The sequence below is a fragment of the Manis javanica genome, chromosome 10, assembly GCF_040802235.1.
Source record: "Manis javanica isolate MJ-LG chromosome 10, MJ_LKY, whole genome shotgun sequence".
NCBI classification, from domain to species: domain Eukaryota; kingdom Metazoa; phylum Chordata; class Mammalia; order Pholidota; family Manidae; genus Manis; species Manis javanica.
This window is the reverse complement of record NC_133165.1, coordinates 87,168,854-87,187,731: the sequence shown is the minus strand read 5'-3', so window position 1 is coordinate 87,187,731 and position 18,878 is coordinate 87,168,854. Positions and strand designations below refer to the sequence as shown.

The 18,878-nt window shown below is 34.2% G+C and overlaps 1 protein-coding gene across 1 annotated transcript in view; it reads left to right on the top strand.

Moving 5' to 3' along the window:
* Positions 1 to 17,784, top strand: part of ATF1 (activating transcription factor 1) — a 36,788-nt gene extending 19,004 nt beyond the window's left edge. The window contains exons 2-6 of the mRNA XM_017663690.3: positions 176 to 276; positions 6,240 to 6,370; positions 8,857 to 9,039; positions 9,121 to 9,280; positions 16,306 to 17,784. Of these exons, the coding sequence (XP_017519179.1) occupies positions 176 to 276; positions 6,240 to 6,370; positions 8,857 to 9,039; positions 9,121 to 9,280; positions 16,306 to 16,450 (720 nt within the window). The 3' untranslated portion in view covers positions 16,451 to 17,784. The remainder of the gene's footprint in view (positions 1 to 175; positions 277 to 6,239; positions 6,371 to 8,856; positions 9,040 to 9,120; positions 9,281 to 16,305) is intronic.
* Positions 17,785 to 18,878: the final 1,094 nt, after the last annotated feature.

Here is an 18,878-nt window from a genome sequence, read left to right as displayed (position 1 = left end):
TTGTGTGTTACTAAAATAAACTTTGTCCTTTTCTTCCTTTCTTTTAGACCTTAGAGTTAATGATAAATGAATTTGGTGGCAGAAGACAGATCATCTTTTTCTGAAAGTAGAAATTCAGTTCAATTTGTTTTCCATCTGATTGTTCATCATCATAAAAACCAGTTCTGTTTTTCAGGTATCATCTTTATCAGAAAGTGAAGAGTCTCAGGACTCATCTGACAGTATAGGCTCCTCCCAGAAAGCCCACGGGATCCTAGCACGGCGTCCATCTTACAGGTAAGTGCTCTTGTATCAAACCTTGCATGTATTTGTATGGAAAAAGAAGTGTTGAGAGAGAAATTCAAGCCAGATTAGGAAGGGCCCAAATTGGTATGCTGGGAGAAATTTAGATTTTCTTCTGGCAAAGTATTTGATTTCCACATTTACTTTTTGATAGTTAACTTTAATACCAGTAGGAAAAAAGACTGTAGATTTTAGGAATTGAGCTACTTTGTGTTTCTTTTCTTAGCTTCCTAACTCTGGGCCCTGTGTGTCCCTTTACTGAAACACATTCTGCATGTTTTTTTAGGCCCCATTTCCTCCTGGAAGCTTTCTCGGATTACATTCTCTCCAGCTCCCCCAGACCAGGTTAGGTCTTCCTGGTGTAGCATCCTTTTACTGACCCCTGTTAACACTACTTATCTCATCCTGTTGGAATTCTAGTTTATTTAAGAGCATAGCCCATGTATTGTTACATTTTGTGATCTCAAGGACTAGCAAAGTGACCATACAAGAGTAAATACTTAATAATTGGTGAATGAAGAACTGGAAGTAATATAACTAGTTGACAGAAGCTGTTGAAATAACCTGGGGGATTGCATATGGATAGTGAGAGATCCTTGGAGTGTGTGGATTTGAGATACCGCTATGGTAGAAGTGACCAAGCCTGGTGACTAGATGGTAGGAGGAAAGGAGGAGAGAAAAGGATAAAATGCTGTCTTTGGAATGTATAAATAAATGCAATAAGATTTCAGATGTTATGAAAGAACATTCCTGCTTGGTGGAATGAGCAAGGAAAGACTTCATAAGAGAGATGATTTGGATCACCACCAATCTGATATCAAAGATAGATTATATGATAATGAAGAGGTTGGCCTGTGGCCTGTAATGGAATTGGGAACTTAAGGTGCAGGGAGGAAGAAGAGGTTCTGTAAGAAAAGGTAGGCAGGAGTGAGATTACTTAGAACCATGTTAACAAACAGACAAAATTTTGTCCAGAGTTTTTTGGGGATGAAAAATAAACCCTACTAAAATGAGCTCATAATCCATTATTGGCAAGCATATACAATAAATGGAATCAAACCTCTGAAGAACTTCAGATAATTATTAAAGTCATAAAACCCTAATAATACTACAGTAAAAGACTGTGAGGGATGTAAAAAATAAGTACAACTTGCCATCCTGCCTAAAGCAATCTACAGATTCAGTGCAATCCCTATCAAAATATCAGCAACATTCTTCAGCAAACTAGAGCAAATAGATCTAAAATTCATATGGAACCACAAAAGACCCCAAATAGCCAAAGCAATCCTGAGAAGGAAGAATAAAGCTGGGGGGATTATGCTCCACAACTTCAAGCTCTACTACAAAGCCACAGTAATCAAAACAATTTTGTACTGGCACAAGTACAGACTCATAGATCAATGGAATAGAATTGAGAGCCCAGATATAAACCCAAAATATATGGTCAATTAATATACGGTAAAGGAGCCATGGACATACAATGGGAAATGACAGCCTCTTCAACAGCTGGTGTTGGCAAAACTGAACAGCTACATGTAAGAGAATGAAACTAGATCACTGTCTAATGCCACACACAAAAGTAAATTCAAAATGGATCAAAGACCTGAATGGAAGTCATGAAACCATAAAACTCTTAGGAAAAAACATAGGAAAAAATCTCTTGGACATAAACATGAGCAACTTCTTCATGAACATATCTCCCTAGGCAAGGGAAACAAAAGCAAAAATGAACAAGTGGGACTATATCAAGCTGAAAAGCTTCTTCTGTACAGCAAAGGACACCATCAATAGAACACAAAGACATCCTACAGTATGGGAGAATATATTCATAAATGACGTATCAGATAAAGGGTTGACATCCAAAAATATAAAGAGCTCATGCACCTCAACAAAAAAGCAAATAATTCAGTTAAAAAATGGGCAGATGATCTGAACAGACACTTCTCCAAAGAAGAAATTCAGATGGCCAACAGACACATGAAAAGATGCTCCACATCGCTAATCATCAGAGAAATGCAAATTAAAACCACAATGAGATAACACCTCACACCAGTTAGGATGGCCACCATCCAAAAGGCAAACAACAACAAATGTTGTCAAGGATATGGAGAAAGGGGAACCCTCCTACACTGCTGGTGGGAATGTAAATTAGTTCAACCATTGTGGAAAGCAGTATGGAGGTTTCTCAAAAAGCTAAAAATAGAAATACCATTTGACCCAGGAATTCCACTCCTGGAAATTTACCCTAAGAATGCAGCAGCCTAGTTTGAAAAAGACATATGCACCCCTATGTTCATCGCAGCACTACTTACAATAGCGAAGAAATGGAAGCAACCTAAGTGTCCATCAGTAGATGAATGGATAAAGATGTGGTACATATACACAATGGAATATTATTCAGCCATAAGAAGAAAATAAATCCTATCATTTGCAACAACATGGATGGAGCTAGAGGGTATTATGCTCAGTGAAATAAGCCAGTCAGAGAAACACAAGTATCAAATGATTTCACTCATCTGTGGAGTATAAGAACAAAGAAAAAACAGAAGGAACAAACAGCAGCAGACTCACAGAACCCAAGAATGGACTAATAGTTACCAAAGGGTAAGGGACTGGGGAGGATGGGTGGGAAGGGAGGGATAAGGGGGAAAAAGGGGCATTATGATGAGCAGACATAATGTGAAGGTGGGGGCCATGAGGAGAGCTGTACAACACAGAGAAGACAAGTAGTGATTCTATAGCATCATACTACACTGATGGACAGTGACTATAATGGGGTATGTGGTGGGGACTTGATGATGAGGGGCATCTAGTAACCATAATGTTGCTCATGTAATTGTAGATTAATGATACCAAAAAAACACGATCATTTCAGTCACAGGAATGGAAGTATAGCATAGGGAATTCAGCCAATAATACTGTAGTATCTTTGTATGGTGACGGACAGCAGCTATACTTACTGTGGTATTTCTAACTGTGTATTATTGAATCACTATGTTGTACATCTGAAACCAATATAGTATTCTGTATCAACTATATTTTAATAATTATAAAAAATTATTTGAAACTAATTTAAGAAATTACTAAATGGAAGGAATGTAAAAATAAAGAAAAGTGAACCTAAGATTCATTTGTGACAATTGACTGTTTATAACAGTAATGATTAATTGGATAGTTCAAAAGGCAAAGAAATATATCAGACAGGAATGGCCTATTAGAGTCTTCTATTGATTACCTTTAGACTTACCTCAGACTGCTAGAGGCAGTCACCAAAATACAAATAAAAAATTTAATTTCCAAACAATGGGACTCTCCCAGCACACAATTAGGAAATAATAGAAATATCTTGAGTCCCTCCCCCAGTAAACATAAAAGCTATGTACATACAAATACTGACCTGAAGCCAGACGCATGAAAACCAAGATACACCCACTTCAAGCTCAACAAAGCAGAAAAAGTATTTCATCAAATTTAGTACCCCTTCATGAATAAAATGGGCTTCCTTGGCATTCATAAACTTTGAGAACTGAGCTATATATATATAGGGCAGACATTGCCTCAAGTTCCAGACTGGCCTCTATACAGTACACACTGGCACTACAGAGGCTTAAAAAACTGAACTGACATTGGAACCAAAACCTAGAGGCAGCTGGTCAAAACTTGCATCCTGGACACAACCAGGTTGACAGCCGGCTTAAAACAATATCAAAAATTCTTCATAGGATTTAAACAAAACTTGAGAGTCTGATATCATAATATTAAAGATGTCCAAAATTACTTGGTATACAACAAAGCTGGAATGATCAACTTGCATGGGAAAAGACTTCAGATGTTATCTCCTAGATGACACGAATATTGGAATTACATGACAAAGGTTTTTTTTTAATTTTTTAATTTTGATATCATTAATGTATAATTACTTGAACATTATGGTTACTAGACTCCCCCCATTATCATGTCCCCCCCACATAACCCATTACACTCACTGTCATCAGCATAGTAAGATGCTATAGAATCATTACTTGTCTTCTCTGTATATACTGCCTTTCCCGTGTCCTGCCCCCTACATTATGTGTGCTAATCGTAATGCCCCATTTTCCCCCTTATTCCTCCCTTCCTACCCATCCTCCCCAGTCCCTTTCCCCTTGGTAACTGTTAGTCCATTCTTGTGTTCTGTGAGTACATGACAAAGATTTTAATTCTGTTTAAATGAATGGAAAGATAGGAACTCTCAGCAAAAACCAAATGGAAATTTTGGAGCTAAGAAGTACAGTAACAAATAGAACCTCACTGGATGTGTTTAATAGAAGAAATGAGATAAGGAATTAGTTTAATGGAGATTCTCCAATCTGAACAATAGAGATTGGAAAAATTAGTTCTCAGGGACTTGGAAATCAATAGCAAAAGATCTAATATTTGTGTCACTACAGTTGGGAGAGAAGTATGTTGCAGAGAAAATATTTGAAGAAGTAATGGCTGAAATGTTCCCAAATTTGGTGAAACCTACAGATTAAGAAATCTCAGCAAACCCTAAACAGGATAAGTGCAGAGAAATCCCTGCCCAGATAGATCATAAACTGCTGAAAACTAAAGACAAAAATCTTGTGAGCAGCCAGAGAAAAATGACACATTATTTTCAAGGGAACAATGTGAATCACTACAAATTTCTTATCAAAAACCAAGAAGGCTAAAAGGAAATGAAATAGGATTTTTTAAGTGCTGGAAAAAAAAAACTGTCAATTCAGAATTCTGTGTCTGTTGAAAAAGTCCCTCAGAAATGGAGGGAAAATAAATATTATCTATCTAGGTGAAGGAAAACCCAGAGAAGTCACTGACAGCAAGCAGCCCTGCTTTAAACTGCTAAGACAGGAGATCTGGAAAGTTAGGAATGAAGGCACAACAGTAGCAAGGTCTAGGCAAATAGAATGGACTATTCTTGTCTTACTGAATTCCTTAAACTATATTTGATGGTTGAAAAAAATGATATTTTTCTGGTGGGGTTTTCAGTTTATAGAGATGTAATATATGAGACAACTGCAAGGGGGGAAGATAAAGAGATTTAATGTGGTATGGTTTCCAAGGTTCACTTAAAGTGGTAAAATAGTAATTCTAAGTAGACTAGGTGTCTGTAACACCTAGAACAACTACAAAAAATACTGTACAAAGATTTAGTGAAATATGCAATATAAAAAATAAAATGAATTCTGAAAAATCTTCACATAGTCAACGTAATGCATCAGAATTTTTTTTAAAAATGGTATTAGATCAGTAACAATAATTTCATTAATAAGACATGGTTTAAACTAATTAAAAGATTATAAAACTATAGACCAGTATTCATCATGAATGTAGACACAAAAGTCCTCCAGAAAATACTGGCAAACAGAATCTAACATATAAAAAGCATACACCATAATCAAGTAGGATTTATGCCAGAATGCAAGATTGGTTTAAGTCAATTAATGTAATACAACCATCTCAACAGACACAGAGAAAGCATTTAACAAAATCCAATACCCTTTAGTGATAAAAATGCTCATCTAATAGAAGGAAGCTTCCTCCACCTGATAGCTATCATACTTAATTTAAGAAAAAACTTTTGATCTTTTTAAATGAAGGTCACTGACATTATTTAGAAAATGAATAGTACCTTATTAATTAATGAAATACTTTACAACGGAGTCATCTCTGCAGGGGAAGAGACATTTTATACTTCTACAAGGGCCTTGTACTTTGAAAATATGTTCAGTGTGTCTTTTCAAGTAGGCATAAACTAAAATATAACTAACTGCAGTACATAATTACAATAGTGTGTGCTTAACCAAAGGATTCCTTGACACACCAGTTCAGGTATCTAGTAGATTATAGTACTTTTAACCTGAGATTGAAAAAGGTTGAACAATTTCTTTTTCTAAAGCTATTCTCATTACCAGCATTAAGAGTTCTATTTTTCACAGAAAAATTTTGAAAGACCTATCTTCTGAAGATACGCGGGGCAGAAAAGGAAACGGAGAAAACCCTGGAGTTTCTGCTGTCACGTCTATGTCTGTTCCAACTTCCATCTACCAGACTAGCACCGGACAGTACAGTATGTATAGGAATAAATTTCCACATGACAGATACACAAAAACTAACCTTCCCATGTAAAGAAGTGGTGTGCAGAAAGACTGTCATGCTTCAAAAGTGATGATTATTAAAGGATAACATTTTGAGCCAAAAGTAATACAGAGTACATTTTTCAGCATTATTTCATATACTCTTTACAACTTTGGGAAGTGTAGGCAGTTATCACTTTGTGAGGGAACTCAGGCTTAGAGAATTAGACAGTGTCCCTAAAGTGACAGAGCTTGTTAATGATACACTTTGGAGTTTTGACAAGTGTGAAATACACGTCCCATTTGACTACCTCCCACCATCTCCAGTCACTACCACCACGTTGGTTTACACTTTAGCCTGAACTACTATAGTAGGTCATCCTGCTTCCATTCTGGCTCTCATACTTTTACATACCTCAGTTGGATTGATTTAAAATGTCAATTCAATCACGTCACTCTTGCTCAGAATCCTCCTGTGACTTTGCATCACACTTAGAGTAAATCCTGCAAGGCATTACATTCAGGATCTGGCCTTGCCCACCTCACTGAGTCCATCTCCTGCCACTCGATGGCATTCTGACACTTTCTTGCTGTTGCTCAGACACATGAAGCTCTGCCTGATTTTTGTAGTTGTCATCCCTCCTGCCTGGCACATTCTTCTCCCATCCTCACCTCTGCCCTGCTTAAGTGTCACCTCCTCAAAGAGACCACTCTTTATAATTATGGGTGAGCTTGTTTCGTTTTTAAGGAATGTAAGTTCCTTGAGGGAAAGAACTTTGCAGCTGTTCCCTTGATATATAGAACCTGACACAGAGTAGGCTTTCTGATTTAAAGAATATATATAGAATACCTCTGAGGAGACAAAAAAACTGGGACTGGTTGTAAGGACAGAAAGGAGGCAGTTAAGCAAAACTTTTTTTTTTTAACGTACACATGTATTACTGTTTGCTGAGGCAACATATTCACAAGTTAAAAATTATGACATACTAATATGACTTACTAAAACCACTAAATTATGAAAAGTACATAGAAACTCAGACAAATATTGTATATATTATAATTGAGAAAAGTACAGTACAAACTAGTATTTAGGGCAGCACTGAGTAGAACTTCCCTGATGATGGAAATGTCCTATATTTTCATTGTCCAACAAATAGCTGCTAAGTGTGAGTGTTGAGCACTGAAATTGACTGGTATGAGTAAAGAACTGAATTTTTTATTTGGTTTAATTTTAGTTAAATAGCTACATGTGACTACCATATTGGACAGTGCATATTTATATTCAGGTAAATATACATGTTAAGAATAGGAAGACAGGTTGAAAAAATGGAAACAATTCTGTATTATAACATATTTAACATCAAAAGATGTATACCTATACATATGTGTGTATAGATACACATATTTTGATATGCATTTAATATGTCAGTCTCCTAGGAGCATAGAAAAGGATTAGGAAGGATGTGTACCAAAAGTAACGGTTACCTCAGGATGAGAGTGACAGGTGGACAATGGAAGAAATAGGGATACGTAATGGGACTTTTTATATATTTACATTTTCAGGGAAGGAGATTGAAAGCAATTGCTAATGTAAATTCAATACAAATCTCTGCATCTAGAAAGTTTTAATGTCTTGTCTTCTAAGTCAAAAAGTATGTGGGAATATTTATGGCAGTGAGGGAGCATAACTGGGAACTTCTGAAAAAAATTTTCAGTTAAAACACAGAGAGAAGTGTATTTTGGCTTCCTGGTAGCCAAAGCATTAAAGGGGGGAAAAGTGTTGCATAATTACAATGTGAAAAGAGGATACAGGCATTAGATTCTTAAGGGGATTTATTATGTGGAAATTACATATTGCTAAAAGTTTTCTATTTGGCTATGCTGATGGGTGTTTCATTTAAGGTTTGAGGAGAAAGCATTAACCTAAATATAATTCAGTGAAAAGTGCTTGTGGGGAGCTTACATTTAAGAGGTGTTACTGCTAGGGAGTGGAGGTAAGAAACAATATGAAGAATTATTTTTTCATTATGCAAACTTTATCTGATTTGGATTTTTTCCCCATAGGCACACTTACATACTCAGTGCTTCTTTTGAATAAAAATTACAAACTGTGTTAACGTTTCCTTCTACTTATTTTTCCTTTAAAAGTTAGCCCTCAGTACCTTCTTCTAATGCCCCAGAACTGCTGTAACAGTGTTAGCAATTAGCATGGAGTGCTACATGGAGTCCAAAATGTTTTGACCAGTTACGTTGTACAATATGAGACCAAGTGAAGATGAGCACACCTGAACCATAAACATTTTATAAAGAAATGCCATTTTCTTTCTTTTATGTATAGCTCACCCAAAGTAGTCAATAGTTACCAAGTGGGACTGCATTCAAACCTGCTTTAACAAGTAGTGCTTGTTTCTTTCACCAGTCCTTTGCAATTAGTATATTGCATAGCCTCACAATAACTATGTTGTCTCCTTCATTAAAGTTGCCATTGCCCCAAATGGAGCCTTACAGCTGGCCAGTCCAGGCACAGATGGAGTACAGGGACTTCAGACATTAAGCATGACAAATTCGGGCAGTACTCAGCAAGGCACAACAATTCTCCAGTATGCACAGACCTCTGATGGACAGCAAATACTTGTGCCCAGCAACCAGGTGGTTGTACAGAGTAAGTATGTTTGTCTATTGGAAGCATCCCAAAGTCATTTCAAAAGCACTTAGGAATTAACTCATTCTTTTGACCACACAGCTGCATCAGGAGATATGCAGACATATCAGATCCGTACCACACCTTCAGCTACTTCACTGCCACAAACTGTGGTGATGACATCTCCTGTGACTCTTACATCTCAGACAACTAAGACAGATGACCCCCAATTGAAAAGAGAAATAAGATTGATGAAAAACAGGTAGGTAGAATTATCCTACCAGAATGGGTGATGTTTTGCTAATTTCAAAACATAACCAGATGTTAGTTGGAATTCTATATTAGAAAGAAGGAGGATTATGTTAGCTTTATTTTACTGAGTGTTAGATTGTCTAGTTAGTCCCATTCTTGCTGCTCATCATTGATTAGAGCAAGAAGAGGAAAGAATTAGTGGGAATGTGCATAATACCTAGCATACTTGGAACTAATATAGAAATGCTTTTAAAAACTAGTTTTGATCATGAAAGTACAGCAGTGATTTAACTCCCAGAAACATTTACTTTCATTTTAAACACTGATATATGCTTTCTGTGTTTATTAGGTATTAAAAAAACCACTGGTTCCTTGAGAAAAAAAGAATATAATGGATAGCCTTCTTCAATGTTTTCAAGATTTTTTTTAAAGATACTAATAAACTATACTAAGAACAAAAAAGGGTGTAATTAGCCAGATACAAATTTTTTAAATTACCATAGGATTCTATTTTTGGTTACTCAGCTATAAATTATAAAATTAGGATAAAAGGATGATTTTCTAGAGCAATAAAAATTGTCATGAAAGGACCATATTCAAGATAAAGTATTCCTTTACTAAAAACTAAGAGCAAGCATCATTGTAAATGAACTTGGTAACAATGCAGGGACTGTCGTTTGGAAGTGCCAACAAATGCACTAAGTTAAGGAAATGAAGTACAAGAATGATACTTCTTTGCTAATGATGTGATTATGTACCTAGAAAACCCAATAGACTTTAAAAATTACTAGAATGAGACTTCTCTTTCTGACAGTGTGACCTCAGCTACATTTTTTAAAAGCTTGATGAAATAGAAAAACCACCCTTTTAAATGATTGGATGAGCCTACAGAAAAGAGAAATCTGTTAGATTAGGAATCCCAGAAGTCAAGACCCAAAAAGTACTACGTCTGTAAACTGAGAATTGTTTAAAAATGGGTCCAAGTCCATACTGCTCCTAATTATCTCGAAGAAAGTTAGGCTTCTCAACATAGGCTTTAGTGAGTTCCTATACATTGAGTTTTAACAAATACAAGTTGAAAAATCAGACTACCCAAGGATTTAGGTCTCCATCATGATATAAATCTTTTGAGGTGTGAATAATAATACATACGTATTTTTTGAGATGATGAAACTGAGGCCTAGAAAGGTTATTTGCCCATGGTTGTACTGCTTAGTATGTGGTAGAGGTAGGATTTAAACTTGGGCTATATCCAGGTTCCAGAATCTTAGATAATACTACATTACACATCAGGAACAAGAGTTAGCAGAAAGGGCAGAGAACAAGTTTTGTAAAGTCTCCAGTTATTTAATGAAGAAAGGGAAAGAAGTATGTCTGCTACATGTAAAGAAAAAGATGTCACTGACATTCAACAGATAGATTCATCTGCCTAGAATATCCAGGGAATCATCTGGAAGATATTTATTTAAAAGCTTGAAGAAAAACCAGTATAAAACAGAAAAAAAGAATAAAAGGATTTAGATGAAAGAAGTAAACTTATTACTATTTTTTGTATGATTGCCTTGGGGAAAAAAACAAATGAACTTACAGAAAAATTATTAGAAGTAATGATTTTAAAAGGTTACTACATACAAAGTCAGTTTTCAAAAATCAACAATTTCTTTACATCAGCAATAAAGATTTTGGTAATAGTTATAAAAAAGATAGCATTTATGTTACCAATGAATAAAATAACTGAGAAAGCTAAAAAAATGGGACTTTTATGGAAAATACTATAAAATGTTTAAAAGACATTAAGGAAGATCTAAATAAGTGGAGAAATGCACTACATATACAGATACAGAAACTCAGTATTATAAAGATGACTATTTTCCTCTCAACTGATCCAAACAGGTTGCTTGAAGAGCTGATAAGTTGATACTAAAATATATAGAAGAGTAAAGGGCTAAGAACAGCTAAAATATTCCAGACGTAAGGGTAACATGAGGAGATACCAAGTTTAATTTAAATCTGTGTTAATTAAAATAGTGTGATACTGGCATTGAGATAAATGAAATAAACCAGTGAAGTAGAGTACAGAGCTCAGAAACAGATCCATGACTACGTGAAACCTTGATATGACAGGAAAGATTATTGGGTGAATGAGGGACTCCTCAATAAATGGTGCTAGGATAATAATACATGAACAAATATTTTCTCTCTTCCTCCCACCATACATAAAAATCATTCCAGATGGATTAAAAACACAAATGTAGAAGATGAAATTTTTTAACTTTAAGGTGAAAATACGTAATTTCATAGAGGTATAGGGAAAGGTTCCTTGAAACCACACGCAAATATTAAAAGACTAATGAATCTCCATTAAAATTAATAACTTCTATTCATCAAAAGATAACGTAGAGCAAGTGAAAATATAAACTTTAAACCTATAGAAGATACTTGTAAAAGTATCTGGCAAATATATGAATAGTACCGGCAAATATATGAATAGGCATGTCCCATAAAACAGAAGTGGTTAATAATCACATAAAAAACTGTGCACCCTTATCAGTAATCAAAGAAATGCAAAGTAATATCATACACTGAGATACCATTTATCCCCACCCAACTGGCAAAAATCTTAAAGTCTAACCAGGAGTTGGCAAGAATTTGGAACAGTGTAATGGAACTCAAATACTGCTTATGGGAGTAAATTGGTACAACCACACTGGAAATTATTTTGTACAGTCAACCTGGATATGCTCTGTGACTCAGCTGTTTTACTCTGTGTGTGTGATGAGAGAGCGTTTGCAGGAACTATGCATAAGATTTTATGCTATTTCATAGCAAAAAATAGGAAACCATCTAAATATCCAATAATAGAATGGGTACATAAATTGTGGCTGTTTTTATACAATGTGATAATATTCATTTGTAACAATTGAGTGAATTATCACTTTAGCATGAACAAATATTAGAAAAAGTTGCAACAATACATAAAAGTAAATTTTATGGGCATATATACATATATGTTAAAATCATAAAAATAAGCAGAAGATTGAATCTGATAATTGCCTCTGAGAAGAAGCAGGGGTATGGAATCAGGACAGAGGGCCTTTCAACAGTATGGATAGTATTTTCTCTTATGAAATTGGGTATTGGACTTAATGTGTCCAGTTACTTATTATGCTTCATAATTTCTATCTCACATGTTTTTTTTGTATCCTTCATAATAAATTTTTTTAAAACAACAATTTATAAGGAAATTTATTAGAGTGTTTTTCTACTAGAATTACCATCTTGCAAATAATATGAGAAGTGATGTTATCATATTAGTGACAAAAACCACAAAATACTTAGTAAACTTAACAGGAAAGACCAAGATCCACATTTAAAAAAATCATCTTGAGAGCTGAACAATATCTGAATAAATAGAAAATACACTGTGTTCTTAGAAGACAAAGACAATTAATATTAAATTTCAGTTCTTCCAAAATCACATACAAACTTTATGTAATTCAAATTAGAATCTTTCTAGATCTTCATGGAATTGGACGAAATCTGAAAATTTACATGGAAGAAATCAGTTGCTTATAAAGAGGGTGCTTGTCTTATGAGGCATTCAAATACAATCTAAAGCCATTGTAATCAAAACTTGATATCAAGTAAGGGGAAGGACAGTAATATTAGCAAACAGGATATAGAGCCCAGAAATAGCTGCTTGTGCTAGTTAACTACTAAAACAGTCAACTCCATATCTGGAAAAAATTAAATTGGACTATTTTAAACCATTTCAAAAGTAATTCCAGGTGGATTAAAGACTTTGAGAAAAATTAAGCCATAATATATAGTGTATGGCATTTTTATGGCAGCTACAAAAGAGACTTAGAGTATGGCATAAGATACAAAAATATGAGAAGTCAAATAATGTAGGCTAGAAAATAATGTAAAACCAGATAAAGGATTAGTATGTATAATGCACAAAGTTCTTAGGTTTGTCTTAATAATTTCTACTTGTAAAATGGGCAAAAGGTATGAATGGATAAAGTATATGAATAGGCAGTGTATATAAGAGTAGATCCAAAAGACCAATAAACTTTTAGAAAGATGCTCAGGCTTACCAGTAGAGAAATGAAAGAGATCTGCAAAAACAAACATCACTAAAAATGTGTGTAAAAAAGTTGCAAATAATATCAATACATAGTATAATAAATACGCCAAAAATTCAACATCCCTTTATGATAAAAACTCAACAGCAAAGTGGGTATAGAGGGAGCATACATCAACATAATAAAGGCCATATGTGACAGATCCATAGCTAACATACTCAGTGATGGAGTACAAAGCATTGAATGTCCTCACCACAGCAATCACACAAGAAAAAGAAATAAAAGGTATCTAATTAGTAAGGAAGTAATGATATTATATATAGAAAACATTAAAGACTTCACCAAAAAACTACTGAATTCATTAAAATTGTAGGTACAAAATTAATATACAAAAATCTATTGTATCACTATATACTAATAATGAACAAAGAAATGAGAAAACAATCTCATCTAAAATTGCACCAAAAAGAATAAAATACTTAGGAATAAATATAACCAAGGAGGTGAAAGACCTGTACTTTGAAAAGTATAAGACATTGATGAAAGAAATCAAAAATGACACAAATAAATGGTAAAATACACGATGCTTGTGGATTGGAAAAACACTGTAAAATGTCCATACACTCAGAGCAATCTATAGAGTCAATGCAATCTGTAGATTCAAAATGCCAGCATTTTTCACAGAACTAGAACAAATAATCCTAAAATTTATATGGAACCACTAAAGACCCCAAATAGCCAAAGTGGTCTTAAGAATGAAGAACAAAGCTGTAGGTATCACGCTCTCAAGACTTCAAACTATACAACAAAGTTACAGTAATTAAAACAGTATAGTACTGGCACAAAAATGAACACACAGGTCAATGGAACAGAATAGTGCAGAGGTAAATCACACTTATGTAGTCATTTAATCTATAAAAAAGACAAGGATATAAAATGGGAAGAAAATCTCTTCAGTAGTGTCACTGGGAAAACTGGACAGCTATGTGCAAAAGAGTGAAATCTGACTGCTTTCTCACAGCATATACAAAAGTAAACTCAAAATGGATTGAGGATCTAAATATGAAATCTGAAACTGTAAGACTCCTAAAAGAAAACTATAGGCAGTAAACTCTTGGACGTCAGTCTTAGCAGAGTTTTTTTGTTGTTGTTTTTTAATCTGGCCTCTCAGGCAAGGACAGCAAAAGTGGGGGGAAACCCATTGGGACTTCAACAAACTAAAGTTTTTGCACAAAGAAGGAAAAGCATCAACAAATGGAAAGGCAAGCTACTAGATGGGAGAAGACATGTACAAATAATATAGCCAATAAGGGTTTAATAATCCAAAATATATAAAGAACTCATACAACTCACCACACAAAAAAATCCATTTAAAAAATGGGCAGAGGGCCTGCAAAGACAGTTCCAAAGAAACCAGGTAGCCAACAGAGACATGAGAAGATGCTCAACATCACTAATCAGCAGAGAACTGCAAATCAAAACCACAATTAGATGCACCTCACCTGTCAGAGTGGCTAGTATCAGACAAGAAATAACAAGTGTTTGTGAGGATGTGGAGAAAAGAGAGTCCTTATGCACTGTTGGTGGTAATGTAAATTGGTACAGCCACTATTGAAAGCAGTATGGAGATTGCTCAGAAAATAAAAATAGAAATATCATACAATCCAGCAATTCCACTGTGGGTATTTTCCAAAGAAAACAAAAACATGAATTCAAAAAGATATGTGCACCTCCATATTTACTGCAGCATTAATTACAGTAGCCAAGATACACAAGCAACCTAAGTGTCCTCTGATAAATGAATAAGATGTGGTATATATACACAGTGGAGTATTATTCAGCCATAAAAAATGAAATCTTGAATTTGACAACCTGTGTGGACCTAGAGCCATATTATGCTAAGTTAAAATATGTCAGAGAAAGACATACAATATGATTTCATTTACAGGGGAATCTAAAAAATAGAACAGACTCATAAAAATCGAGAAAAAACTGGTGGTTGGGCAGATGGGCAAAATAGGTGAAGGGAATTAAGTACAAACTGCTAGTTACTAAATAAGTCACAGGGATGTAAAGTGCAGCATAGGGAATATAGTTAATAATGGTAGTAACTTTGTATGGGGACAGATGGTAACATTTTGTGATAAATATAAATGTCAAATCACTATGTGGTACACCTGAAACTAATATAATATTGTGTAGCAATTACAATAAAAAATATTCAAAATATCACTTTATAACTTCTATATGTACATAATACTTGTATGTGACTTCTTCAAAATATCCTTAGAGGACGTACAAAACACTGTCAACTGTTTATAATTAAAAGTCAGTGAATAAAATTCAAAGAGTCTATGCCTTAAGTTAACCAGAGGACCCATAAATATCACTCATTGGTATTTATTCAAGAAAAGACAAACGTTCACAAAGAGAATGGCACAAGAACATGAATAGCAGCTAAAACTATAAAGAGCCCACGAGAATTAATCAGTAAATGGGCGTACTCATAGAGTGGAATTCACTCAACAGTATAAAGGAACAAGCTGCTGTGCAGCAACAGAGGTGAGCCTTGAAAATATACTGAGTAAAAGGAGGCCAGATGCAGGAATACACATATGACTCTGCTGTATGAAGTTCTAGAATAGAAAAAACTTCTGTGGTGATAAAAATCAGAACAGTGGTTGCTTGGGGCGAGGACTGATCAGGAATAGGCATGGGGAAACATCCTGGGGCAATAAAAATGTTCCGTCTTGATAGGTATGTAGGTTATATGTTATTTACCAAAACTGATTGCATTCTACACTTGAGATCTGTGAATTTGCTGTATACAGATCTTAGTTTTTTAAACAAGGGGGAATAAAAGGTAACCAGGGAAAATTACTAAAGTGCATTTACCATTTAAAGAATGTAAACTTATCTAACACTGACTTTTAATACTTATATTTAGAGAAGCTGCTCGAGAATGTCGCAGAAAGAAGAAAGAATACGTGAAATGCCTGGAAAATCGAGTTGCTGTCCTGGAAAATCAAAATAAGACTCTAATCGAAGAGTTAAAAACTTTGAAAGATCTTTATTCCCATAAAAGTGTTTGATTCTTCAGAAAGAAAATATTTTTGTGGACTTGCCTAAAAATTAGATGGATTTTTTTTCTTTTTAGTGGAGTTTTATAAGTTAAAAGGTCAAAAATGAAGCCTTTTATTTAGGCTTTTGCAACTGAAAGATAACTATCTTATGCAAGAGATCTGGTGACAGAGGATCAAGTGGAGAATGACCTCAAGGAAGTTACTGGCACAACCGGAAGCTCTGTAAACTTAAACAACACAAACTCAGGAAACAGGAAATGAACTCGCACATTTAAAATTTCCAAATAACAATAGCTGTCAATAATCCAAAAATAGATAAGATGAAATTTGGTTAATTGAATTTTTAAAAATAAATCAGTTTACCCTATAGGTTTGCATTTCTTACTGTTTCCTAAAATCTACCTTTTCAGTTGTGTATTTTATTTCTGCAACAAATCCTAAATAACAAAATAAAAGCTAAAACAACTATATAAATTATGTGTTCTGATTATGTATACTTGTTCTATTGTCAGGTCTTTTAAATTGGTTTTTAAAAGTTTGTTTATTGGGCTTGAGAGGGTTTTGAGACTCGGTCAACTATTTTTGAGGCCTTGCCCTACAAGGCATCTAAGGTACCTGAATGAAGTGTGGTGACTTGGTAATATTTTTTTTATCAGAATGGAAATAAAATGTTTAAAACTACAGCCCTTTTAAACAGTTTGTTTTCTGGTTACTCTGGGAATGATGATTTTTTACAAATATATAAGAAATTGTTTTTTGATTCTATATTCTGTATGCATTTGAATATACATTACTTATTCTGTTGTGCTTTAATAGAATGTTTACAGGCCCTTGAGATAATATTAGAGTATTTTTTAAAACCTGAAGATGCATACCAAAGTTTTCCAAGAGGATTTTAATCAATTTAATGTAAGGTTTATCAATTTAATGTAAGATTCTAAAATAGTACAGTTATTTAAGGCAATTTTACGTTAGAGACTATTTTGTAATGCAGTGAATGGTACATTTATAAGAAAGTGACTGCCAATATATTTTTATAGCTAATCTTTATAAATTCTAAAGTTGAGTTTTTAATGATTAAATTTTTATATAGTGTGTTTAGTAAAAAAAATATTTTGCATCTCAAATGTATCGTTTTTATATATAACGGGAAGTTCCCAGATTGGCTAATATTTGAATTGTAAGTTTCATATGCAGTTTATCCAAAATTCAAAAATGCTGTCAGTACACCAGTGTTGAACCTCTGTATTCCAATTTGTATACACTTTGAAATTGTTCTGCAAAACTATTGTGTGCTTAATGTATTGTTGTCTATGAAATTAAAGAACATCTGATAACATTAAGTTTGCTGGATGTAAAATTATGTTGCTTGATACATGAAAGACAAGCTTCCTGATAGCCATTCTATTAATTATGCTAATTACAGTGTATTTATGATTTTAAAATGAGGATGAATTTACAATTTTGGTCTATACAGTCTCTCAAGAGGAGACATGTTTATTTGTTTTGATTCAGTCAGAATCAATTATATATAACAAACTAAAGTTTTTGTTTAGGACATGGTTAAGGCTCATGTTATATGAAAATCTTAACCCAATTGGTAAACTTGTAATTAATCTTAATGAAAAATTTCATTAACAGGATTTTTTTAAATGGGACTCTGCTGACATGACAGCAGTTTATGAAAAGAAAGAAAGGTTAATCACCAGAATGGGATTACTTATATTACTTAATTGTGTAAAAAGCCAGAGTCTCAAACTATTGGCCCATTAGGCCTGAAAAATATGAGGAGGTGTGGGTCATATGTATCAAGAGCATTTTGAAGGTAATACTGGGTAGATGTTATGGTTGGCTTCAGTAGAGAAAGTCAAGCTCTTAATGCTTTAACAGCTGGACACACAAATACTTGTAAACTCTCCACTGCTGGTGTAGTGTCTTGCTCTCACTAGTCCAAATTACCTACTGTAGTGTGTATAACAGGCATGGACAAGCCACTGATGATTCCATAAATACATACGAAATTATCTTCCTAGGTGTTTTCCTTATTTGAATCCAATGTGGAGCTTATGACATTTTAAAGGTGATTATAGCCCAAATCTGAAATTAGACTTCAAAAGTTCAATAGACCATAAAAGTTACTTTCTTAGCTCAATTTGCTGTTTTACATAAACTTACTAATTTATACATTATATTGATGGAAGTACATTATGGCCCATAAACAGACCTGGAGCATATAAAATAAGATGGTTATTATTTTGAAGGGCAGGCATGTGTTAGAGCTTTGGAAATCTTACTACATGATTATTGATTCAGCAGTTATATCAAAGTTACTGGTTAAATCTTTGTTTTTCTCTTAACATAAGTGGACATAGAAAGGATATAAAATTACATATTATGGCTTGGGATTACATAGTTACCATAATGACAGTTCATCTTC